General features: G+C 46.0%; 1 protein-coding gene across 2 annotated transcripts in view; it reads left to right on the forward strand.

The window, feature by feature from the left end:
- LOC131212563 (fasciclin-2) overlaps window positions 1–22,135 on the forward strand; it is a 49,270-nt gene extending 27,135 nt beyond the window's left edge. Inside the window, exons 3-11 of one of the 2 annotated variants that reach the window (XM_058206475.1) lie at window positions 2,659–2,839; window positions 5,535–5,701; window positions 6,073–6,197; window positions 6,286–6,581; window positions 6,649–7,852; window positions 7,944–8,127; window positions 17,692–17,893; window positions 18,568–18,648; window positions 19,670–22,135. In XM_058206475.1, the coding sequence (XP_058062458.1) occupies window positions 2,659–2,839; window positions 5,535–5,701; window positions 6,073–6,197; window positions 6,286–6,581; window positions 6,649–7,852; window positions 7,944–8,127; window positions 17,692–17,893; window positions 18,568–18,648; window positions 19,670–19,805 (2,576 nt within the window). In that variant the 3' untranslated portion in view covers window positions 19,806–22,135. The remainder of the gene's footprint in view (window positions 1–2,658; window positions 2,840–5,534; window positions 5,702–6,072; window positions 6,198–6,285; window positions 6,582–6,648; window positions 7,853–7,943; window positions 8,128–17,691; window positions 17,894–18,567; window positions 18,649–19,669) is intronic. The other variant, XM_058206476.1, reaches the window with a different exon arrangement.
- The last annotated feature ends 4,990 nt before the right edge of the window (window positions 22,136–27,125 follow it).

The following is a 27,125-nucleotide window of genomic DNA, read 5'->3' on the forward strand; positions in this document are numbered from 1 at the left end:
GCTTTCAGCACTGTCAGTCGTTTACGACCAAAAAACAAATATTCTCTCTAACTTCGGGAACTTCCAAAGTTATCTCCGTCGAACTCCGAAAGAATGCCGCGGCGACCGAAGTATCGCAGCACTCCACAGAAACACCAGATGCCGCTGTCGTTTGGCCGGGCGTGGACGTCATACTTGCGCGAGCACATTGCGGAAAAGTCAAACCACGCGGCCGTTCCCGCGGCCAGGCCGCTGTTGGCAGCTCAGCACTTTTTTGGCCCAACTCGCGCGTCACTCGGGTCTATAATGTTTAGCTATTCATAATCCGTAGCTGGGCGCACGGTTCAGTGGCCGCCCATGACACATTCCGCTCCGTTGCATGAACGGTCGTTTGGAATGTCGTTTTGGGTCGACAGGACATTTGCAGCATGATGTTTGCTCTTTCGTTTTGCAATGGTTTTTTTTTTGCAAACAACAGTGAACAGCGAGGGCTCAGTGATGGATGGAAGAAGCCTTGATATGGTTTTCCACTGTTTGTAATTATTGTATTTTTTCGGATCGTTAATGAAATTCCGTTTTTGATGTGGCACTGGCAAATTTAACGTTTTTGAATGTGGCACTTTGAGTTGGATTATATAGGACTGAAGTTCAACGTTTGTGTATTACATTTCAACAGTTTAATTGGTGTCTTTTTATTACCCCGTGTTTCAGTTTCATTTTCATATTTCAACACATGTCTTAATTTTGAGTGCAACATATTTCTAGAATGTTCGGAGCAGTTTGTTTTCAAATATTTTCCTTTGCCGAAAGCCCTTCCTTTAAAAAGGATTTTCTGCTCAGCGATTCAATTCAGAAAAAAAGGTGAACGCCAATGAGTAGCGAGCGAGAGAAAAAAATTAATACATAACCTTTTTATGGGTGTAACATAAAATAAAATTTAATTGACACCACGAATTCGACCGGGTGCTTCGCGGAGCGCAACAAATCGTTGCGCCCCAGGCGTCGTAAAGCCAATCCCCCAATTGGTGGGGGCTTGATCCACGATTTTTGGACGGCTTAGGATTTGCTTTTTTTTTTCTTCAGTTCGACACACAGTCCACAGTAGAGGAAGCCAGAATATTTATGTGGGCCCATAAAATCGCTACAGCATCGCGTTATCGTAAATTCATCAAAAAGCAGCTTACGAGCGGCGGAACCTCCGTACTCTGTGAACGGTTTTGAGGATCGGCTAATTCCCTGATCGTGCGCCACATAAACCGTTTACCGGTACGCCGCGTGACGTCTTGGGGAGTGGTACCTCGTTTTGAGCTTATGCGGCGATCGAAACCGTGATTACCTCAACTACGGACGGTGGTGTTGCGGTTTTACGATAGCATCATGTGTGACGCAAATGATCACTTTTTAGTGCGCATCGAGCATTAAATGGTTGTCACCCGATTTGATACTCTCTCTCTCGCTCTGTGGGCACGCCGGATGGCTGCTGCGGCCATTGGTGCACGTTTAGTACGCTCGTGGCGTAACAAGAATGGTCGTTTTATGGGCCAGCCGTGCCACCGGAGCCTCCGGGAAAGGCCATTTCACGGCAAGTCAGGCACACGGCCCGGTGTTTAGGGAACTTGTCCGCCTCGTCGCCCAAAACTGGCTTCACTGCGCGCCAGGAGTGTGCAATATGGTGCAGCCGTGTTTCGGTAATGGTGCCGCGAGTGCATAATTTCGCTTGATTACCTTCGGGCTCATTTGGTAGGAAACGGCTGCCAAAAACGCTCCCGATAGGCATCAAGGTGCAATTAATGGAGGCAAACTCGGAAACGATGGCCCGACCGTTGTGTGCCTGTGCTGGGCTTGTGTTGGTTGGATCTACCTCGAATATGGGAATGTGACGCTTGTTTAAACACACATAAACTTTATTCGACTTTCTCGAAAGATATGCATACTTCTAGAGGTTATTTAAACAAATTTGCCTTTCAAAATAATTATATAAACACAGAATTGAAATCTGTCAACCATTGAATTTTTCAATAAAAATGACAATAAGCCGCCCTTACATCAACTGTAATCCGCGTGAAGTTTCCAAATACTCGCCTGAAAAACTTACGGTTTGAGGCTGCTCCGGAATCCTGTCGAGCAGACCTTTCCGCTCCTGTTCGTTAATGCTTTTCACTTTTATGCAATCTGCGGAGTGTCACGAAACTCTAACCACGCTTCAAATCACACACTACTACCTTGCGCCACGGCTTAGCATCATTATTTGCATCTTTACAGCGCTTACTGCGACTGCTGGTATGCTGGTATGCCGTTGTGTAACTCCAAAATCTGCACCAAGAACGAGCCAGAATGCGCACCCTTGGTCACATCTTGATAAATTTTCTAGATACGCGCCACAGGGTTCGGTGTGCTACTCGGTTGTTGAACAGCAAACCAGTGTCTGAGTGAAAATCCTTTCCTTTTTCACTGGTGCGCAATGAACTTTTGACGTCAGAGCTTATGACGTTCCGTCGGAACCGGTAATCTGACGTTCTGTTGAGTTTGATGATGAAGTGCAACCATCGTTAACGCAGCAACCCGTTTGTGGTGCTTTAATTGACTTTTCCTCTTTCGTGGTTTCTGTGCAAATTGTGAATTTCTTATAAAATTTTACCATATTTATGAATCGCCACATTTTTGTCCTTTCCTTTTCAGGAGCCACCAACTGTCAGCGTCAAAAGCAGCCAAGTTTACAGATTTTACCTGCATCGTCGGTGCAACGCAAAGCGGTGGGACACTCGTTGCTGCTAACCTGCCGCCCAGATGTGCCGGACTCCAATCTCATCTCGGATCTCAGATGGAACGACAATCGCAACATGACCATCCTCCCGAAGCCGTAAGTAATGCTCGTAATTGCCCCTTTTCGACGCTCTTCGCATCCTCACAGAATTTGTTAGCCGAGGCACGCCACAACCGACGGACGAGGCAAATAGTATTAGCTTACGGTTTAGTTTTCTTTTTTCAACCATTGCAATGAGCTATTTAATTATACTCGGCCAAGAATGGGAAATGTTTCGAAGCAATTTATCAAAACACATATCAAAATCCACAGATAAAATTACCGAAAGCAATTGAAACCCCATAGAAAAGTATTCAAAGAAATTAATCTGTTTAGTTTATTAATGTTTTCATCGAACTCCATCCGCAAAGTGCTATCGGTTGTGCCGATAATATCTTTTTAACGTGAAGATAATAAGTTGTTTAGGGTAAACATTTTAAAAGTATATCTCAGACCCTAGATATTCCGTTTTCAGGCTCGATTTTCAAGCTTCATTTAGGTGTTTCATCATTGATCATTCCCTGCTCTAAGTTTTTCTCTTTTATCATTAATTTGATCGATTGGCAGTTTGGATCGTTCCCATCAGTTTCGGTGTTTAACTTTTGTTTCTTTTTTTGCAAATTTTACTCTCTGTGACCGTAGGATGAACTATTATTCTCCTTTGTACGACTCGAAGGGTCGTAGACTTCCAACGAAGTAAGTCCCCGTGTTACTTTTTCCATTTTCCTACCGTACCTAGGAATGATTGCAATTACTGATGTGTATACTCTATGCATTTTAGTTGTTGGTTTGTGAAACTGTGCTTAACAAAACGAAACCTCCTTTTTGTGTTCTTGCATTCTGTCTCTGTCTCTCTCTCTTTCTGACATTGATTCATTTTGTTAATATTTGCAACACTCTTCTCCTCACTCCCGACAACCGGAAACGCATAATCCGCTGTTTGGGGGTTGTCATCGTATTAACGATTTTCGGAACGATTGTTTTGCAACTGTAATTAATACTTACATTTAAATCTATTGCGCAAAAGCGATACTGCTTGACACTAATTGTGTGGACCTGGTTGTCTGTCTACTTTGCGCCGTGTAAATACGCCGGTAGGCTCGCAACGCCGCGCTTTTTCCGATTAACCGTTGCAACACTGGCACACCACCCATTCACACGAAGGGATTTCCCTTTGTTCATCTTTGCTACACATGACTTGGGCCTATACATTAGGCAACCCTTAGGAGAGAGCACCATCGACAGGGTACATAATGGCGCAGCATTAGTCTCATTTTATCACCCTATCCTTTGATTGCAACAATACCACCTTGCAAGCACACCCGATAATCACAAGCCTGGCGAACGTTGCACATTGCGACCTCCACCGGTCGCTCCTGGCCAATCTAAATTTACTCATTCATAAAGGAAACCTCTGCTAAAACTCGAACTTCATTCGCTGGACCGCCTGGCCTGGCCGGTGGAACGGCTGGTAGTTAGTTGCATGATTCGTTTGCTCAATTGCTGTATGCGTTGGTCCATATAAACAGCAAACGTAGCGTGTAAACGTACGCCTATCCGATGTTCCGGTTGGCGTACAGGCAACCTCCTGCATGGCGCCGGGCTCGGGAATGTGTCCCTTTGCACAGTTTGTAGTGTGTAGTGTCTTCTGTGCTTCTATACTATTATCAGCAATATTGCTGTGGCCCCCACCTATGTGCCCGGGATGGTAAATCAGAATGCAGCGGACGGCGGAACGCGGTTTAATTGTATTACCTTGTCGTTGTTACATTAGCTTCGACGTTCCGGCGTTCCTGCTCCAAAAGCCCTGCATTCTTGTCGATGCATCATGCGCTCTACGGTTTTCGTTCGGCCCGGATACGATACTGTTACGATGATGAAAGGGCAGAGGCCCGTCCGTCCACCTCTTGTTGGCCATCTACGCCTCTGCCTATCTGCATTATGAATTATCGCATCAATCAGAAGTTCTAATTACGTTCAAGTATGCCCATAAGCGGGGTGACCTGTGTATGCATTGTCCATTTTGGAAATTTCTGTATAACCCAACCCATCGAAGCGGATTCCACTGGACATCGCACAGAGAGATACATTTGGAGACGTCCGGCACCTCTAGGCATGAGTTCGTCCGATGGGAAGGTATCGTATATCTGGTCGCCGCATTCGGGTCACTCTGCTGCAGGGGGCTTGTATCTCGCTAAGTAATTAGCATATGCCGAAGTGATTGATTTGTTTAATTTCCACTGCTCCTGCGGCCAAGTAGGCAGCTCCTGTAGTAGGTCCCATCCTAGCTCTGACCTGGCACTAACATTTCCGCCATCACTAGCTCGAAGGAAATAGACTCAATCATCACTTTAGCCTAACCGGCCACGTTCAGCTCAACAGCTCTCGCTGCAAAACGTGTGTTCCCATCGCCACTGTCGCGCACGTTAGCAAACACAATCTTATGCGCCATCGATATATGCGAAATATGTGGGCCGGCATGATGGCGCCGCCCGTGCACAAGCATAATCGTCGTTCGCAGCTCCCATTATCGCACCGCCTTTTGGCGCCCACCACACCATCATGGCTTAACTTACCTTCTCACAGAGTTTCTGCTCCGTCACCACAAGTAGAGACAGAACCGGCGGAGTCCGTACGTGCGCTAACATGACCGATACCTTTTAACTGTGTCCACCGAGAGCGGAGATTGCTCCGCCGGTCCCGTGTGCCGCCCAACTTCACAGCCTGTCCGTCTCTCTGTACCCTTTTCCAGGGCCGGCCAGTCATCGACGCCGATCTACACCGAATCGATAGGCGGTGGGGCCGCGTTGGCGCTAATCTTCGAATCGCTCCAGGAATCGATGGCCGGGACGTACTACTGTGCGGCATCGTACTCCGTCACCGAGAAGCTGAACGCGGCGGTCGCCATCGAAACGTACGGTAAGTGGTTTCTAGCGTGTCCTGTCGTGAAGCGAAGTAAGTGTGGACTTGTGAGACGCACGCTGGTTCCGTGTCGATAAGAAGGCCGCGCCAATGCGGAGTAGTTTCTAAATTTGGACAGCACACGCAACGTGGACCGGCAAGAAGCGGACCCTTTCGAAGGCCGTATGTTTATATTTGATTAAATATCCTTTGACCCACTATTGCTGCTTGTGTCAGGGAACCATATTCCGACCTTGAACTCCAAAGTGGCATTTTTATGTTGACCGGTTGGCTGTTCTGGTTCGTTGGAACCACTGTTGGGACCATTTCCTATTTCTGTACCTTAACGCTAACACTGAATGACGTGTTGTTCCATCCGTGTCGTAAAGTGGCCATCACCTGGAAGGATGCCCCCACCGATCAGCGGCCCCTGCTGGGTGCGGATTACATCGTGCGCTGTGAAGTAACCGCCAACCCACCGGCCTCCGTCGATTGGCTGCGAAACGGAGATCAGGTAGGTTATAGACCCGCCACCAACACACCGGGCACATGTCTGTCAGTGACACTCACCACCGGGATTGTTTTTGCGCTTCTCGATACAGATTAAATCCAGCGGTCGGTACGTGATCGAGAACCGAGGGTTGCTCATCAAGAACATCACCGAGGCGGACGATGGGATGTACACGTGCCGGGCCGCGGTTATGTCGACCGGTGAGCTGAAGAACCGGGAGATCAACGTCGAAGTGCAGATCATGCCGGAGGTGCAGCGGCTGCCGGAAGTGATGGACGCCGTCGAGGGCCAATCATTCTCCGTGATGTGTAACGCCACCGGCAAACCGGTGCCCGAGTTTCAGTGGATCAAAAAGGGTACCCAGCAGAACGCGGCCGAGTTGGATAGGTACGGATTCGATGCGGTCCTCGTGGTGGACCACGAAGTCTCACCTATGTCTCTCTATTTCTCCTAGGTTCTCCGTCAATGCGATTACGGGTCAACTCGATATTAGTAACGTGCAGCAGCAGGACCACGACAGCTACGCCTGTATCGCGCGCAATCCGGCCGGTCAGTCGGAGGCCGTAACGAAGCTGAACGTGCTCATTCGCCCGAAGATCATCGAGCTGATCAACATCACCGTGTCGGAGGACACGAATGCGGTGTTCGTGTGCAAGGCGTTTGGTCGGCCGGCGCCGGAGATCACCTTCCGTCGCTACGGGACCGTGGAGGAGTACTCGATGGGGTTGCAGGCGAGCGACGATCGCATCATCCTGGAGCAGTCGACCGACGAAGAGAAGGGCGAAACGATCGGTACGCTGCGCATCTCCAAGCTGGCCACCACCGACGACGGGCTGTACGACTGCATCGCCCGCAATCGGGGCGACGTCGCGTTCAAGGTTGGCCACATCACCGTCGAGTACAGTCCGATCTTCGACCACATGAAGGCACTACCACCGGTGTACACGTGGGAGGAACGTCCGGCCAACCTGAGCTGCTTCGCGCAAGCCATCCCGAACGCCACGATCGAGTGGCGCTGGAACGATCGGCGGGTGCAGGATCTGTACGACCAGAACATGCGCATCGAGGACCACGGACTGCGGAGCGATCTCATCATCTACCCGCGCGACCGGCGCTACTACACGGCGTACAAGTGTGTGGCACGGAACAAGCTCGGCAGCGCGGAGCACGTGATGGAGCTGCGTGAGGCTCGCCGACCGGAAATGGTACCGCAAGCGAAGCCACGCATCGTCAGCGCAACGTCCATCACGTTCGACGTGATGGCACCGCCGGTTGAGCCGGGTCTGCCGCTGACGGCCTTCTCGGTGCAGTGGAAAGAGCAGTTTACGAGCGATTGGAACCTGGCCCACAACCGCACCTGGTCGCCCGACAGTCCGTACATCGTGGAAGGGTTGCGACCGCAGACGGCCTACATCTTCCGGTTTGCCGCCCGCAACGTGGTCGGCCTAAGCCAGTGGGGAGCGACCGTTGAGCAGTCGACACCGAGGCGCTCCGAACCGGAAACGCCCCGCATCCTACACACACCGATTCAGGACGAGGACGGCGAAGGAAACGATCCGATCGTCACCTCACCGTACGCCGATCACTTCGATATGCGGTGGAGCATACCGGTCGACAATGGTGAACCGATCGACCTGTACTTCATCAAATACTGCCCGGTAAGTTCCCACCCAGGGGGCGGCGACCCCCCACCATGGGAGTTCCGCTAACCGGTCTGCTTCCCGTTTTTCTATCTGTCGCGTGCCACAGGGCACAAAGATCAACGGTGTGTGGACCGAGATGGAGGAGCACTGCGTCGAGCGGGAGGTGTCGCGCGTGACGAACTACGAGATGCGCAGCCTGCAGGCGGACACCTACTACCGGATAGCGCTGATGGCGCACAACGCGATCGGCTTCTCGAAGGAGGCGCACGTGCTCATGAAGACCGCCCGAGGTGAGTTCGACAATCCATTAGGCACTACGTATGACGTGTACCCGGCCGGATTCGGTGGCTACCCGTCGGCCACCAGCAGGGCTCGTGCCGCCCTCTCTGTGCCCACTAATACGCCTAAGGAGGTTACCTTGCTGTTGTTAACTGTTTACTTCGTGTGTAGTTTTGTGTTCGTTTAATCGCTTCGATATTGCGCTACTTTGTCCGCTTGTTGCTCTGGTCCCGCGGGACGACTATTTTAAAAACTTTTTCGACGAGCAAAAATCAGTACACGCACACGAGACGTACAGAGGGCCGAACCGGGCGTGCCACTTTCGGCCGCCTCTGGTGGCAAACGCACCCAAAACGGAACGGTGGTGCTGATAACCGCGAAAAAAAAACTGCAAACAAATCTGACTCTAAATTTCCGAAAACACACAGCACGTTCGACATTCGACGACTACTCTCACATACGAGCCTATGGCCAAGCCGTTTTTTGAAGTTGGTCTTAATGCGCGCAAATTCTTCCAATCTTTTTCCAATCATTGCACCGAGCTTTATGCTTTACTCTTGCCGCTTGCCGCTGTGTGGACATAAATCGTTTTCCGCGCGGTTTCGATTGCCTTTAATTCTAAGCAAAATATCTCCAGTGTAATAGAGAACAGCGTTTAAATTTTTGTACTTTGTAAGCATATTTTATCGTAGATCTTGGATTAGCTTTTATTTCATAAAAACCTTGAGTAGCAAATTGTCTCGATTCACCTTTAATGTCTGTGCTCGTCTTATGATACTTTATTTCACTTTTGCTACACGAATGAGTCAAAAAGCGGTGCATTATTTTGACTGCGCGTTTTTTTTAAAATATGGTTTACGGTAGATTGACAGTGTACGGCAGGCGAAAGAGCTTAAAACACTACAATTAAACTAAAATCAAACCAATCGAACCTCTAAAGTTAAGAAGACAAAAGAAAAGGAAAGGTGTCGTAACTATTGTAGCTGTAAAAGTGCAGTAGAGAAACAACTTTGATTAAACTGCATGCTATTTTGTGTGTATCGTGCATCGAATCTCTAATCATTACTCAACGAACTTTAACTAAGTATAAATTTGTAAATTGGTACACGCCTTCGAGTCAGAAGGTCACAAACAACGCAATCTCATTCCAGAATCTTGGTCAAGTTGAGGAGGAAAGTGTATTGGCGAAAGCGAACTATTGTATTTGATCCATTATTGGCCAAGAGAGTTTGACGAACGAAAAAAGAAACGAAATACATACTTTGAATGTAAAATTAAAATTTGAACGATGTTAAATTTGAGAGCACATTTGCATTCGACGATCAAAAGGGTACAACTGCCGGAAACCGGTGCGGCGCCAATGTAAGGGCTCGGCATGGTAGTATGGCTTCCTTTTTCCTTCCTTTTTGACTGTTTCTCTGAGCTCACCGTTCCTTTTTGTCTATCCCGAGCTCGAGCTCTCCTTCTGATTCGTGCTGAGCCAATTCACAAAATTCTTTCCTCTGCGCGCAACGTCTACGATACCCTGGTTGATGGCACGCACTCGCCAAGCTTTCCATCGCACGGCGCGTATTATTACTTCCGAAGTAGTGCACTTTTGCATCGTCGAAATATTTTGAGCTAAACACAACAGAAAAGAACGCAAAAGCATTGCGCGGACGCGCGAGCTGCCAAGGTAATTGCGAATCAAACGCTGCTTCCTCGTGCATCGTATTGCTCATACCAAACTCTTTCATGGCCCGAGAACATGGGCCGAGAACGAACGAACGATGCTTCGTGATAGTTTTAATTAGATTCACGCTTTGAAAAGTTTTAAGTTTTCTCTCTTCGCATTTTAAACCATTTCGGGCGCAAGTACTTGCACCGCCCGCCGATTGATGTGGCAGGATGGAAAGGACGCAGAGGATTATCCCAGTGGAGCTCTCCCAAAACATGTTTCTCTATCGACTCGACTTTCTGCTCCCTCGCTGCTAAGCTTTTCCATCCGTGTCCCGATCAGTTCGGTAGAGGGAAACACTTGGCACTGGGCATTGGCTCAGGCGCGAAGGAACCAAACGAAAGGAATAATAAAATTACAAACATTTTTATATCAACGTTATCTGTTTCTCTGCTATAAATGCTCGTAGCGATAGTTTGTACATTGCAGTTATCGTATTCCGAACCTGATTTGGCTTGCAATATGTGTCTCCAAAATCCGACCGCCGCGGTTTAATGAAATACATTAAACGATGTGTCGGCCGGTTGTCAGCTCATTCATTAGTTTGGTTTTAGTACATTTTGTTGTTAGTTTTTTCATATGACTTGCTTGCTGCTCTTTCAGTTCGTGTTTGTTTTTCGACAGTTTAGGACCATTTCCTCCCTTCTTGGAATTCCTTTATCGAAATAGTTTTCCACGCTTTTAGCTCGCCATTGCCGCCATTCGACGTTCGCCTTTTCGATTCCGTCCTTTTCGTTGCGCCTTGATGTTGCCTCTTTTTTCTGTTCGCTACTCCAAATTAATTTCCGGTGACCGGAGTTTCGTTTCGCAAATTAAGGGTATTCTGCATGCCCGTCAACGAACATAGCACTGTTTGTTTTTATTGCTGTCGCTGCTGCTGTTGCTGCTGCTGCTGCTGTGGCACTGTTATCTTCCCATGGAAATGCCTTGGCTCTAATTTGTTAAAAGTATTCTGGAGCGCGAATGGTGATCGTGATCGTTGTTTGACGGCGCTGCAGAGGCACGACCACACTGCTAGGGCGCGCGGCTTGATGTATGTTTATGTTACGTTGTGTTTATTTGACTGTCGTTGGGCCGTTGTGGGATATCACGACAAGAAGGCCCTTGACTTTCGTATCGCTGGAAGAATTTCGCAGAATCAGCACGTTTTCCACCGTTCGGCCTGTGGCCACTGGCAGTGCAATTAGCGACTGGACTTTGTGGCCGTTTTTTTATTGATCTCTCGAAACATTGTCCGTTGGTTTCGGACTGCAATCAAACACTGCATTGAAAGTGACCGTTGCAACGAGTCAATACCCGACAATGTCTGTGAGAGTTGATTCATTGTTGAATGTTTACAATTGCGTTACGGATTACAATCCTTTATAGCCGTAGAGTTATCGTTCTCGTTACCATTGTTCTTGTAGATTTTTCAACTTGTATTTACCCAAAAACTTCTGATTTAAATAGAACGTAGACATTTGATGCATGCTCAAATAGTTCTCTATCTACTGTCTTTACGATCCTTTGTTGTATCGGAGTTCGCAGTCCTCAAAATTAATCAAGGCTTACGTCATGCCTTCACAGCAGTGAGGCAGTGAAGGGTGTACGGCGGACGATCCTTTGCAAAGTTGCTTTCAAAATTAATTTATGTCACCAAAGCCAGCCAGCCTTCGGCTCAAAGTGATGCTTTAATTGATTTTAATCAACCGGAAACAGTAATCTAACCACTGCGCGCACCCAATGCAGCGCCAGCCGCTACTGGTCATTTGGTCAGTTGATTGTCAGACGGTGCTTTCATTTGGCGTCAACGATCTAATTTTCACTACCAAAAACAGTAAGGGTTTTTGCATAATTTTTACCGAATTCGTTTTGTGTATTATTCCAATGTCCATTTGTTCTGTGCAGTAGTTTGATTGGTTAAACCGAAATTATGACAAAACTGTTAGTAGTCTTTTATAGTTATTGTGCCAATACCATTATAGTCAACTTGGTTGTTTGTATAAAAATCGTATCAATATCCTCTAGAGTGTTGCCTGCAAACTCTGTAGTCGTTGGGTATACTTTTAGAACATTCTACACTCGCTACACCTTTACCGCATTTGGAAGCCTTTAATTCGAAAACCATTGCGATTGGTTCGAAATTTGACACGAAAATTTGATGTAGCGGTCGTAGCGTGTTGTTGGCTCCCATACGGGGTTTCGAAATTTCAAACTTGACGCTGAGCCAGAGCGGCACCCTTGGAAGCCATCGGAGTATATAGAAGTAATGAAATGTAGCAGAACTGTGTGACGATAGGAGCGGTTCACTGATCAAGGATGTGTTCCTTTTTCTTTTTCTCTTATCGCTCCTCTTTCTTTCTCTGTTTCTTCTCTACTTTTTGCCACCAAAAACAAAAAAAAATAAACCCTCGCCATACATTCTCCCACACACCGGCCCGCTTACCTACAACCCACTGTCCGCGGGCTCAACGTGGCTCCTTCCGCACCATCACCGCTCATCAATCCACATCATTTGCGGGACTTCCGGGCGACTTCCTTCGCTAGATAACTATTACACTGGTAGTGGGAATGTGTGCGAAGGTGGCGCCCAACGGTGGTGGTGGTGGTGCTGGTGGTTTTGTTGGTCAATCGTCGTCTTTTCAGCTCTAGAGGGCAATCATCGGTGGCCGTAGGAAGCACCGCCGGCATCGGCATCGGGTTGATGAGTGAAAGTAGGTAGTGCCGGTAGTATTGACCGCAGCACCGGCAACACTAGCTTCCATTGGTTCTGCAGTCAAGTGTGGCGTTTCTGAGCAAGAGAGAAAAACGTGTTACAGTGAGTGGTGTGATAACGTTTTTCCGATTCAACTCCGTAGCCAATCGAATCGGAAAATGCGATTGAATAGCGGTTAAAATAGGTAGCACGAGGATTAAACAAATTTGCGAGGATTAAAATGGCTCACGCTCAAACGAGAACCAACCCCAACGGGTGGCCAATGTGAGATGGCCCGGCAACAAGCAATCAATGTAAAGGAAAAACGGCTGACGAAGGATCCAACATGTAATATGCATTGCACGGTTCGCTTTGCATAAGAACCAACGCGAATCCTGTGGATGGGTCGTCAATGAAAGTAGCTAAAAATGGTTTTGTTCACGTTTCCGTTTTAGAAAAAGTTTCCTGGTTTGGGAATGAAATTTTGAAAAAGGAAATGAATTTCGATCAGTGCTCTTAACATATAATGTGGTTATTGCATTTTTCCGTTGTTTAAAGGAGAATGTACTGATCATTTGAGTGTTCTTCACGTTTCAAATTTAAAGTACACGGTTGTTGAAAGTTATTGGCATTAATGTGTTATCTACTTATAGTTTGTTGTAAGGGCACAAAAGTGAGAGACATCAACATATTTGATAACTTGCTCCACTTTGAATATTCATCGCTGATTTTGTACCTCGCTATTCGCGTGGTTAGTTCTACCGGTTACTGTCTGAAGCTTAGTTTAAGGAAGTCAGTGTAGGTCGACATCCAGCATAGATCAATGGTTACAGTACATTCCACCGCAGACCACGCACTCGTTTTAGAGGTGAGTCTAATTGAATTACTCTACAATAATGTATGGTGTAACTAGAAACTCGTGTCACTTGACAAGTTGGTGTTGGATGAGACTTATCGAGCTATCCGCGTTGGTCTACCTACTTTGTAAACTAAAAACTAACTGCCAACAGGACACCTTAGTTGGATACGCTTTCGTATTTCAATTCAAAGTTACAGGAAAATGTATAAAAAGTAATCAAAAATGCTATTTGCTTCCTCAAAACCAATTAAAAATACTCAAACCCCTAATTTTGCTCAACTAATCTTTAACCAAAATTTGTGTCAATTATCTCTTTCGTTAGTATTCGGTTCTTCTCACTGTTTAATAAAATAACATTGAAAACTGTAGGTAAATAAAGTTTAAATCTATAAGGAAACCATCGATATCTTCGACGATCTCTCACCACTCGCAATACTAATGAGCTTACGCAAGACTTTAATACGAAAATTATGTGTTTTAATACGAATTTATTTACCATAACTATTGGATGAACTAGTTTCCAAAAGCCTTAAATCTATCGTAGCACTATGAATTGAAAAAAAAAACAAAACTGTGGTGTCGAACTCAAATGAAGCATTAGAGATAAAAAGCGTTCTACTCTACTCACCGGACGGGGGGTACTGTTGGCAACAAGGACCCGTGAGCATCTGGCCGTATCTTAACGTGTTGGTTATACTGACTGTTATCGAACGAATTTTCCAAAAACTAGCAGCTCTCTGCAGCTTTAATTGCTTGACGGTTTCTCTTGATTAAAAATTGTTGTTATTAAAACATTTTGTTTAGTTTCTAAAATTACCATAGTTGAGCATAAAAGTATGTAGCTAAAAGCTAAAAGCCCTAAACTTGGTCCAACATAGAATGAATCGTAGAAAAACCGGCCAATGGCTGATTGTTGGTGGGATGTTTCAAATAAATCGCACAACTTGGGTGCTTGAAATATAGACTATTGTGTACAAAAGGTCGTGTTCTCCAAGGATGTTGTAAATAATCACTGCCAACAGAATATGCTGTTATTACCAAGTCAATACACAATAAGGCACCGACATGTCGGAGTCTCAGCAGAACAGTGTAGGAAATCTCTGCCAGCTCGTGATACTGTTCACTACAGGTGAAGATTTTTGTGGTTGTTTTACAAATTTTTTACCCCATTTGTTTCACAAATAAAGGGTTTTTTCGCCACTTTTGTTGAACGAATCAAATTTCCAATTACAGTTTTCTCGTAACGAGAAAGAAAAGCCTTTTTTGGTAGCCAAGTGCTTTTTGACAAACTTTTTTGTGGTTGCGCAAACTTTTAGAATTTTTTTCTATGGAATTAATATTATATGTGTAGTTTGCGGACGGACTGTAGTGTTCTACCTAACGGGATTTGGTAGAATAAAGAAAACCACTGCAAAACGAAACTTAAGAACTGTGGTCCTGTTGTACGGATCTTCATAGAACATGCTGTCAGGTCCAAATTGGTTTCAATTCTTTGCTGAAAGGGTAAGAAAAGGGCTAGCAGTCGAAAGTAATTATTGATTGAATTGAAGACATTGAATCAAAGCGAACGATCCAAAATTAAAAAGAAATGTTCTCTTGGAGACAAATTGAAATCGCCAGTTGCAGAGCAAATAGTACGTGAGCCACTCAAAGTAATCGAAAGTTACGCTTGAGCAAAAGTAACACGAAAAGAATTAATAGGTTTTTAGGTTTTTTGTGTGGTTCTTAAGGCGAAACCTTACCTGTCGACATGCAATAGATATGTTGTTTCGATAGTTCCTTTGCGGAGTACAAAGTTGATTTTATTCGTGCTTACAAAGCGCAATGCCGTGCAAAATTTCTTATTGGTGTTTGATATTAAATTGTGTATAGCAAATGGAAAATGTGGAACGCATCGGTGCCACATAAAGCACCAGGATGACACAGTGTTAAAGGAACTATAGCAAGATGGACGGGAAGATACTGTTGTACATAAAGTAGAGAAAAAGCTGGACAGACGGCATCGTGTGCGCATTCTCGAAGACAATAACGTTATGCCATTTCAAAATTTTCCAATATGTTAAAGGGCAGCATACTTTAAGCGACAAATGATCGCACACCAGTCGCATCTCGTGCGGAATGAAAAGTGCACCTAAAACCGATAAAAAAAATGGTCGGAAGACTAGAAAAAATCTTTACAACGAAAACAATTCCTGCACCATTGTTGCAGTATCGAAATCACTGTTTGGCCGAATGTACAATGTGTTCAACAGCGTAGACAATGGTGGAAGTGAAAAGAGATCTCAAAACTAGACTAGAAAAGTGAATGTTAGCTAACCATTAAGGAACCATTAAATGAAGAGCTCACACGAATCATGTTTAAATAAAAAAAAACTCGCGGCAGAGGCATATTAACGATACTAAGCATTACATTGTACATAACGCGCTAGTGAAATACTGTTGAGAAAAGACCCATTATCACGGAGTAGCGATGGAGAACGAAATGAAATTATACAATAAATCATCACAACCATCAAATCGTTTTGCTCGGGTTTGGAAGGTTTGTTCTAAACTATGCTGGTGACAGAAGGGTATCGCTGGTTAATAATGATAGAGACAACAATGACATGCCTGAGAGGAGAGATGTAATGCTGCGTAGGCCGATCGGAGAACAAAACCAATCCTAACACCAGCCTATATAAGAGCGTCAAGTGTGTCTGTATGTGTTCGACCCGTGTTTGTATTCCTCACCGTGGTGTAGGTTCCGATGAAGGTAACTATGCCCAGAAGATTATTTAATTGAAACAAGCAAAAACACACTCTAGAATTCAGTAGCACCCTTTCAAGTTCAGTTTGTTCATTCTAGCATTTACACCAATAATATATCTACTACACTCTGATAGCTTTTCGAACGTTAATTCACTCACCAATTCACAGACTCTCACATTCAGACAATGTTTCTCTCTCCCTCTTTCTATATCTCTGTCTTGCATCTTCTATCAATAGTGGTTCGTTTCGACGACCAAAGCAATAGGCCACAAATCTGCCACAAAAACTATCTCCTGTTCAATGTGATCTACGGAATGATGATTGTACATATGTTATTTATAGTTTAAGCATAGCAAGGATGTTCTTCACTAAGTTGTAACGAACGTATGAAAACTAGTTTCATTCACCATCAATCGAACACACTACTTACCATCTTTGGACACCAAAATTCGCAACATTACTCTTGTGGTGGCAAGCCAGAGCGCACCTAGCATAGAGCACAGTAACACCCAACACTAACAAAGGACGAACGATCCCGCGTCCAGCGCATTCCACCGATGGGTTCCGTTGAATCACGCCACAATGTACACCACATTACACCACTTTTGATCACTCAGAGCGCGCCAAGTGAGTTTAGGTAGAAATCAGATCCATCACGAATTCAGACCAAAACGCTCGTTATTCCCGAAAGAGGGATGCACATCGAACATCAACTGTGCGCGCACACCCTTAACAACACCAAAATTGTTTCAAACACTGCCACCCCGAACAGCACGCGAAGGGCGAAGTGCATTCGTTTCGTTCGTTCATTGTTTGCATGATTCAATTATTCACGTCCCCCACCCAGCAGGGCAGCTCGTCTTATGCCAAGCCGCCACCAACCTACGAAAGTGGCTCGGCGGTGTCCGCGAAATCCCCATTCAACGGGGGGCTGGATGCGAGTGCAAAACAACGTTTGATAATTTCATTAGTCCTCATCCGCCGCTTAGCATAGATCGGACTCTGAACCAAAAGTGAATTTTACAAAAGTTTGGCTCGCAAAAATTCAATAAAACCCCGCATCTCGCATCGCTGCCGGTGGGCGGAATTCCCGGTGGAATCCCTCCAGTTTGTGGCTTGCATGTTTGCCTGGTAGTGTACAGAACTGTTTTCGCCATCCTTTTGCCCTGCGCTGCTTGCTGCATTCAACATTTTCTCTGTTTTTGGTTGTTTGGTTTCCTTTTCCTACGGCGTAAGTCGGTCTCTGTCTGTTTCTGTTTGGATTTACTTTCTTAGAAACGTAACCTCGCGTTCTTTTATGTTTTGTGGTTATGCTTCATGTGTCCGACTTCTACTCCTGCTGCTACTCTCCGGTCACGGATCTGATCACGTTTCTAGCTCTCATTGTTTCTTCTAGCTCTAGCGAAACTTCTCTCTGTGTACAAAGCTCTGTAAAGTTAATAACACCCGGCCACACTACGGCCACTAGCGGTCTGCAAGGGTTGGGGACAAGGGGTTTTCTAACGAAACGGCGTTGTGAATTAATGTTTTACCGTTTATGCAAACGTCTCTTCTTCTCTCCCTCGGCTGCGTTTTAGGAATCGACGTGGTGCTTCGCGTTGACAGTCCCACGCTGTCGTCGGCCGCCGTGATCGGGATCGTGATTGGGGCCGTGCTGTTGCTCCTGCTGATCATCGATCTGCTGTGCTGTCTGTTCGGCAACCTGGGCATTACGGCGATGCTGTGCCGGAAGACGAAGCGCTCCCCGTCGGATCTGGACGATGAGGCGAAACTGGGAAGGTAGGTTCACTATGCCCCTCTTCATGTTGCCAGTTTAGAATGGTTTTGTTTTAGGTTTCGTTGTATGATACGTTTTTGTTTTCGATTACATCGCTTGATTCGGTTCGTTGTGGGCTTACTCGTTCACTAACACCACTAACCGATCACACCGGTGCGCTCTCTGTGGGTGGGCTGCGAAACGCGAAGGATCTTCGAAACACTACTACGGTGGTGCCAATTTTCAGTGGGATCCTTTCGGTTTTATGAGCCACCCATCAGAGTGTATTAGAGTCTAACCCATTCGAACAGAATACTTTAATTTCACTTGTGATCACATCATGCTATTGTTTTCTCATCCTATTCTCATCCTCACCATCACCATCACCACCCGTGTACAAATGTCCGTGCTCCAAATGTGTATATTTTCACGTTTTGTTGCGCTGCTCGGTAACAACACAATCTCACGCACACAATTATTCCCACGCCCAACCAACCAACCAACAACGCCCTCGGTCGCTGACACGAACACCCAACCAACCCGCCAACCAAAACAATGCCACCAAACAACAACAACAACAACTACAACAAAAACTATAAAACAAATACCAACAACACAATCCGTTACCGCTTCGCTACAATACAAATAACCACAACCCAAGTCTATACGGTTGGCGTTTTCCGCTACCCTATTGCAGTGGCAGTCTGATCAAGGAGCGCCCACCGTCGCCGTTACCGCTGCCACCACCGATCGTTAAGCTTGGTGCCACCACCCCATTGTAAGATCCATCACCTTCACTACTCTGCCGCATGTTTTGTACCCCAAACCGTGCCGTGCTGCACCCGTACACTAGTTGTTCTCTTGATGTACATTAGCCATTAGCAGGTCCTTTTTGTTTGTGGGTCTTCCAGAAGTTGACGCTTTTTCTTCAAGTAGTATCATTAGACCACTCTCAGGGATTGGGGCATGTACGTTAGCAATTTTTTATTTAGCTGATGCTTGCCGGTATCTTGAACAAAACATAGTTTAAATTATTATTATTTTAAAACGTTCCTACCAGGCATTTGACTTTTCATCAACTTTTCAAGTGTTGTTTACGTTCTTGGTAATACTTTATTTTTGAGTCTCTTTCAAACACGGCACATGTGTTCTATTGTTTCATTGGATTCAGTCGTTACATACTTAAATGGCACTGCAACCGTCAGACGGTCCTGGCCTGTAACAATCCTTCAGTTAAACAGAATCGCCGTCTGCCATTCTCATGACATGACCGCCCCATCGGAAACTGGCGAGACGTACACGCTGCACGACATCATCGTACAGTGCATACATTTCGCTGTTGTAGCGACTCCTTCAGTGTCCCTTCAGATTTATAATAACATAATTATGAAATTAGGAGTTTTTCTACTTTTCTGTACCTTCGTTCTTTATCTTTTATATCTTATGAATACTTTTTTTAAAAGCCAAGGTTCTTATTCAAAGTCTTACAACATAAACTGCTGGCCAGGCATACAACTCACTCCCGTAGCTAGTTGCATGTTCTGTATATATTCATCGGTTCGGTTCGTACTTAGTTGTTATGCTTTGTTTTGTGTACATTGCCCTGCTTTGATTCACACTTATTTATTTCCTACTTCACTACTTCGTTCTGCTTTTTGTTTTAAAAGAATTGGCCAGCAAACGCTTCGATTTTTACACGCATTGCTTTTACTTAGACACGGTCAACTTGACCAACGTTGGAGACTTTTCTCACATAACGATCATACGTTTTTATACTCACCCAAAAACACACAAAACAGGGAAGACGAAAAGCAGCCGCTAAACACGCAACCGACCACAGCATCGGCCATGAAGGTGAACTCGTCCGTCGAGTTCGATGGGCGCGTCGTTCATTCACGAAGCGGTGACATTATTGGTAAAAACTCGTCCGTGTAAAGATAGAAAAAGCTTCGCCACCACTTTCCGAGAGATTTCTTCCCGGTGATCTGCGCCGCGGATTCGATTAGAGACTGTCGCAGCGAATCAACAAGATGAAGCCATTTTCAGAAATCGAAGCCCTCGATGTGTATAGCAAGAGCAGGAGACCAGACCGTGTGCGACCGGACGTTGGGAGAGAGCGAGTTCAAACAGTAGCATTAGAGTCAACATGATGTATCGTATTCGGTTCTCGGATTTAAAAATACCATTTAAAGTCGAAGATTAGGCTAGGTTCCGCTTGCCCTTTTTTTTTGTTCCCCTCCGTTAACGTAAAGGAAGAATGTAAGTAAATCGAAGTCATTTAGTGGTAGGAGTCTACCCGTAGCGATTTTGTGTGCGTAAATTGTAGCGCCTCGGGACAATGTAAAGGAAAACAGGCACAGCATCGTTCTGCATCAAAAAAGTTAAAACAACAAGGGTTCAGGACGAGTGGCTCTTCAACTTAATGGCATACAGGCAGGTGCGAACATAGGCTGAAGGGCAACACTAAATGATCATTTGCATTATTCGCAAACACAACAGCCCTAACAACAGGAGGAGAGTAGTATCGCTCACGCTGCGCACTGTAAGAGACCCTATTGTTCTCTTCTTGGCTTGGGTATTTGCGTGAATCGTGATATATTGAGAGGAACAGACACAAAATCGCCTTCCCAAATCGGTGCCGCGAGACAGAACGACCGTAGAGAGTTAAGTAAGAGGAGCCTGCAACATAAAACTCAGCGTATTGAATAGCAGCGAGCACGATGGATTGTATCGTCAGTCTAATGGTGCCACTTTACAACCTATCCCTGTAAACCATTCAATTTGTAGTACACGTGACGCGGATGCTTTGGAGAGCTCAATTGTGCGGACACTCAAACACTAGATTAACCGGACGCGCCTTGTTTCAACGATTCCGCCTCACCTGAAACATTATTGCTTACACTTGACCAAGGTGACGCTTTTAGTGAATGTCTATATTTGTAAACAATCCGGCGTGATGTAAAGTAATTAACGCTCTAGAGAACTTATCGACCGAAGGGAAACCAAAGTGGTCGCTGTGGTTGGTGCAACTGCATCAGTCGCGCACCAAACCGACCCATCCATCATCATCCTTCGTTTCGCAGTTAGCTAGGTACTTCCGTGGCGGGCAGGCAAGTACTCCGTTCTTAGCTGAAGGCTGTTCAGTGTAAAAGGACGCAAAATCAAAGATAGGCTTAAGTGTGCAAGTATGCCGTCGCGCTCTCGGTTCGGTTCTTTTCCAAGATCCAACCATACCCAATATAGGCACCACAGCTCCTGAAGAATGTGTCGTTTTACAGGACGTGCTACGCATTGCGTTGCTTCCGTTTCCGGCTTACGAGATATGTATCCTGTCGCCTGTGCTTGTGTTGTATGCGCGCTGTGCTTATAAGAGGGAGTACCTATACTTCTGCCCCATGCTCTAACCGTGACCAACCGTGACAAACCTCCGTGTGTAACAACCGTAACCGAGAACAATCGATGAACAAGCCAAATTTTATCACCTACCTACTCATCTACCAACATCCTCTACGTCAGCGCGTCAGTGCGCCGTGGAGAAAGTATATTTTAATCCGCTTCATATTCACCTACCGAGCTCTGCCGCCGGCGAGAGAACTGGCAATTTGCTTCACACAACCCCCGAACACAAACTCCGGAAACCAATGAGATAATATATTTGTACAGATCGCAAGAGAGATTCATCCATTTTTCTTCATCGCTGGTGCACAATGTGTGCAGTCATTCGTTAAGTTTAGTTTCCTTAATGCACTCTGCCATAGTGAAGAGTTTCGTCGTTGAATTGGACTGGATGGTGAAACAGAAGGCTGAATTTGGAATTAGAATTTCGGAACCATCTTTTCCGTTGCAAAAATTGAGGAAGGACAAACCAAAAACACGTGCGCTCGTAAGGGCGGATTAGAGAAAACAAACAAAAAAACCCGGGATAGAGATTGCAAATCGGATCGGAAGATCGTAACAGGTAATCGGTAAAAAGGGGGCTTCTCTAGGATCTCGTTTTCAGTTAAGTGTATTGTGTTGTAGCTAACCCGGTTTTGTAGCTAGAGAGAACTACCATTTTGCGGCGACGATCGAGAGCCTTTCAAAATCAGGCGCCGTTCATTATTGGCCCTTCGGTTGATTCGGCAAGACACAAAGGATAAAACGAACGAACCAACCAGAACCAGAGTGCAGTAATTTTTCGGTTTAATTTACCAGATAGTAGTACCTAGCCGTGTAAGGAATTTACGTTATATTTATATTCCAATTATACTATTGGTATGTATGGAACGACGAATTAAATAAAAAGAAATTTTTTTTCAAACATAATCCACCACCCACTTTCGGTCCCTTTTTAATGAGCAGTTATTACTTATTCAATTTCTCGCTTGTTTTATCAAAACTTGCTTTTTCCTTTCCCTCTTACTGACTTTCTAGTTCTATTTATCCATTCTTTTTATTGTTTCGATTCAATCTGTTTCTTTCTTTTCTTTTCTTCTACCTTTGACTGATTGACTTGATTATTTCAATTTAGTTGAACACAAACTTCGAAATTGATGACAAAAATGCGAGTGATGAATAACCCATGGACCCAGGATCAAGCTGTCGCAACCAAAGTTCCTTCCACTTCGAAGACGGATGCCTTTCTGGTTGTGCACTAATAGAGCCCGGAACCAACCGAGGTACAGTATCGACCAAACGGAAACGATCTTATCGAAGGAAACTAACCCCCAGGCCCTTGACATAGGGGCCAGATGGACGCAAAAGGTTAAATTGAATTGCATCACATTACCGCAGGAAGCGAAGCTTGAGCTCCATGGGCTTGGAATTTCACCTCCAAGTGGTGCTTATGTTTCTCGGCAAGTGTCCCTCTCGGGGGCCGCTGTACCCGTTTCGCATGAGCGCTAGGTGCCGACAATTTGGTGGAGCATTGCCGTCAAAGTATTCTTGAGATTCGGTAACACCTTCACGGTTGTGCCGAAGTGTGCATATGGTGCTGGTGCTGGTGCTGGTGCTGGTGCTTGTGCTGGTGCTGTCGTCGTTAGTGGAGGGATAATAGTAACGAAGCTTACAAATTGAACTCAAACGCAACACACCGAGTGCCGGTCACTTCCCGCTCTGGCGTATGCTCTTCACGCATTCCCGAAGTTTGCGTTGTGATCCCCACTTTACGGAGCAGGACATCTTCAGAAGCCAACCGACGACCGCCACACCAAAGTCCCAATGGGCGATATGCAAGATTCCTGTGTTCCGGGATGGGGATGGGCCAGAAAATTAAATTGGAAATATTTCGAAACAGGAAGTTCCCTCCCAGGAGCTCCGGTTCCAGAAGGATGAGCAGATGTTTTTGTGGGAAAAGGAATATGTGGCTGTTGCTCGCTGCTCTACAGCATCCCGGGCCGCTCCTAACCGCAACGTAAAATGGCAACTTAAACTGTGAGATTCCACACAGACGTCTTGCCGCAGCCTGAGCCCACCCGGGCCTGTTGGTCGGTGGTCTGGGTTTTGATAATGCGTCTGCGGATACTTAAAAAATCCCGTAAAGTCTGGCAATGGCCATTTTGCAAAACGCCTGCAGATTCGGGCGCAACCATTTTAAGGGAACCTTTGGTCGATGCTGCTGTTTCGAGTGCGAGCACCAAGCAATAACAGCACAACGAATGTTGGAACGGTGGTTGCCGAAGTTTCCAAGTCCCCCGTCATGTCCATTAAGGCCGACGGGATCGAACCCTTCGCCGACAGATCCTTAAGTGGGAGCGTGCAATTTGAATGGAATTGGGATCGTTTCTGTGGGCAACTATAAAATCCTTTCTGGCTTCTGGCCAGTGTTAAATACTTCTTCGAAGTGCCCGGTTTAGACCGTCAAGCTGAGTCCAGTTTTGGGGCTATTTGGACTAAATGAAATGAACAACATTTGAGGTTTTTTCGATTCAGTGAAATGGGGGCCGAAAGTTTGGTTCATCTATCACGGCAAGTTCATTGCTAACTTATTCGTTAAAAAAAGGGCTTTTTGTTTCCCGAGCAAATCCCATTCAATTACTACCAATCCGGGGATGCGTCTGTGTTGGCTTCCTTCCACCGGCACCGATTTCATATCAGCCGAAGGGCGAGCTGTTAAACGATTGGATTGTTTTAATTCCATCTGCTCTCTCGACTGGCTGCTGGTTTGCTTCGCAGCTACGTAAAAAAGTCGGTGGAACCTTAGCCTTCAGTGGGGAGGCCCCTATGCAGGAAACCGTACAACTTTTATGTCAGACTTCCCGAACATAAACTCAATTAAATTCGCCGCATCTGATAAGAGCCTCTACGAGCGGAAGAGGAGAGCCGTACGTGAAGCTTGACGCAAATATCCACATGCGTACAGCTTCTTTTCGAGATTTATATCAACAATTTAGCTCAAAGGACGATGATGACAATGATGATGCTGTCTGGCGTCTGGCTGATGGGCAGCAGTATCGTTAGGAGTAATCATCACCCTGCTCCCGTCCAATTGAGAAACGCACTGCTGAACCCTTTGGCTGAGATTTCTGACCGAAATGGGGTAGTTTTCCGAGAACGGTATTTATTTTTGCTGTAGTTTTCCATAGCGAGTGACCAAACAGCTTCATCGGAAGATGATGAAGTATTTTCAAATCGCTTTATTTATTTTCAGGAAGAAGCTTAAATACTTTCACGTAGACATCACTTCCGTTCAAAGGTTTATTATGAACATAAAACTATCTGAATTACAAAAAAAAACTTAAAAATTGAGTCTCTGTCCCAGTTTTGTCAATTGTATAAGTTTGCCGCAAAATCGAACGATCATAGGATCTCCAATTACCTTCCCTTTCATTACCACGTCAATCGATAGCAATAAGCTCTCGTTGGTAAATGAGTGATCAAAGCCCCTTTTAACGTCACATTACGAGCTCACGAGAATGTGAAGTTGCTGGACAAGTTGTATATGCGACCAGAAAATGAAAAGCTCGACAAATTCATCCATTGAATATTACATTCCCACGTGTACATTGATTCTGTTTCATGAGAACTATGAAGCGAAACATCAAACAAAATTGCCGTACCAGAATGCAACACATTCTACCTATCTCCCCACCTGACCGAAAGTGTCAATTGATACTCCCATTTGCTCTAGGGAATATGGGGCCAGCCACTGATTTGTAGATGAAATCCTGCACCGTTGAAACAATGTAACAACACTACATGTTGCACTTTGTTGCGCGTATCATCATATCACCGCGAACACGCTGACACCGCACACAATGGAGCTGTGCGCTTCCGATTATTTCGATTTAACACCTCCTCCGCAACAGCATCTTTTCGTGGACCAATAATTTGCGGCACCCATCCTTCGCTTGGTGGGGGTCCCGGCTTTTATGTCCTGTTGAGCGCGCGGTTTTATTACACGAGTGCTGATTGTAAATTAATGGCGATTGCAGACGCCGCCACGTTCGGTGCTGCCGAACGGTCGTTATCGGGAAGGCAAAACCAAAAAGCACCAGCTTGCAGCAGCATAAGTACCTTGGCATTGATCGATGATATCGATCGCGCCCTGCCACATCTTTGGTGCTCGATGATGTGCACGATGATAAAATGGGTGTTCATGGTGGGAACCAATTCATCATCAGTCGATGTGTTGGCGCGAGGACGTATCTGTTCTGTGGCGCGTTAAAAAAGAAATCCCAGCCAACATTAGGATTTAATGCCAGTGCTAAAACTGGCAACTCCCTTCCTTTTTTTTCTGTTGTCCCATTCTCGACACATCACGCGCTCTACGTTACTTGGTTCCTTCCAATGTATTCTCGGTGACGGGTGGCCACGTTTTTCTTCACATGTGTGCCGGTTTTTGCCTTTGCCGTGACGAGAGACAGAGAGAGAGAGTACGTGAGGCCATCATCATCGCCGGGCGTTGCATCATAAAACAGAATACATAATGTGAGCGATGATGGCAATCTGTGACGCGATTTGTGCACCGGGAGGGCCTGCCGAACCTAATTCTTTGATCATCTTTTGCGCCCTTTTTAAACCCCCGGCCGAACCGTTACTTATCCCGCTGAGGTCACCATCGAACGGAAATGTCCTTCGCCCCGACTTCGAAGCGCAACTAGGCCGGTTGCGCACGACCCTCTTGCAGCCTTGAACGGCACTCGATCGCAGGGCAAAACCGAAACTCTTGGAACGTTGGATTGCCGACCGACTAACGGGCGTTTGATGAAGAGAAATTACGCCATTTTGTGGGGGCCGAAGAGATGTATCCTTTTTTTTCTTCCCTATTATGAAGTACCGAAACGTGAGCGGCTCATAATTTGCTCATTAACGCGTAATATCCGCATCAACTCGCGGGGATTGCATTCGCGTGCCGAGGCTTAAAGAAGGCCCTTGTGTTTTTGAACGTGGCGTGGGGTTTTTGCACGGCCCCGGAGGTATTTAAAGTAGAAATTTTAATTAAATTAATCAGTCATCGGTACGTCGGCACCCTCTCGTAGGGATTCAAGTTCAAACAGTTGGTCTCATAATTAAACATTAAACATTAATATTTGCCACCAACACCCTTGCAGTAGCGCGCACGATTGGAGACCCGAATCCCTGGTGAGGAGTCGCCATAGGTATGTCGTTCGGTTATGTGGTGTACCTGACAAAACAGGAAAAAATGGCCAGACGGAATTTAATTTTATTTATATTTCAATAACACTGCGACGCGTCGCCGAGTGTCACGCGCGGCGGCTTATAATGAAAACATTCAGCAATGGGTCCGAGTGATAAAATTACCTAAAACCCGCGGATTGCTGGAGGGGGTTCCGAGCTGATCCTCTCGACAACCAGTGGCCGTGGCAATCGCAGAACAAAACTCAAACATCAACCACAATAATGCCACACGGAACGGAGGAAACAATGTTGTTGCGTGTTCGAGCGCGCTCCGGCGCGGAACCGAAAAAACCAATCCACACAACCGTCAGGATTTGATCCCGGAGCGCTCCCGCGGAGTGTGGTGGTTCCGGTCCATCGGGGAGGTTGACGGATGAAATGAATTGGTCTGGCGAGTTGTGGGCTGTGTCAGAAGCGAAGCCGCCCATCGCCCGATGCTGACGATGCTGCTGGTGTTGACTCTAATGCCCGGATGACATGTCCCTGGCTGGCTGATTCTCCCGTCTGTTTTCGCGTGGATCCGTCTGCTTCGCCGGAGCGTCGGATCGGTGTCTACACCGCACACCAGCCGGACGGGCGACAGGTGGAACCGGTGTAGGGAGAACGAATTGATGTTGGTCCCGAACACTGTGCCCT

Source organism: Anopheles bellator, chromosome 2, assembly GCF_943735745.2.
Source record: "Anopheles bellator chromosome 2, idAnoBellAS_SP24_06.2, whole genome shotgun sequence".
NCBI lineage: Eukaryota > Metazoa > Arthropoda > Insecta > Diptera > Culicidae > Anopheles > Anopheles bellator.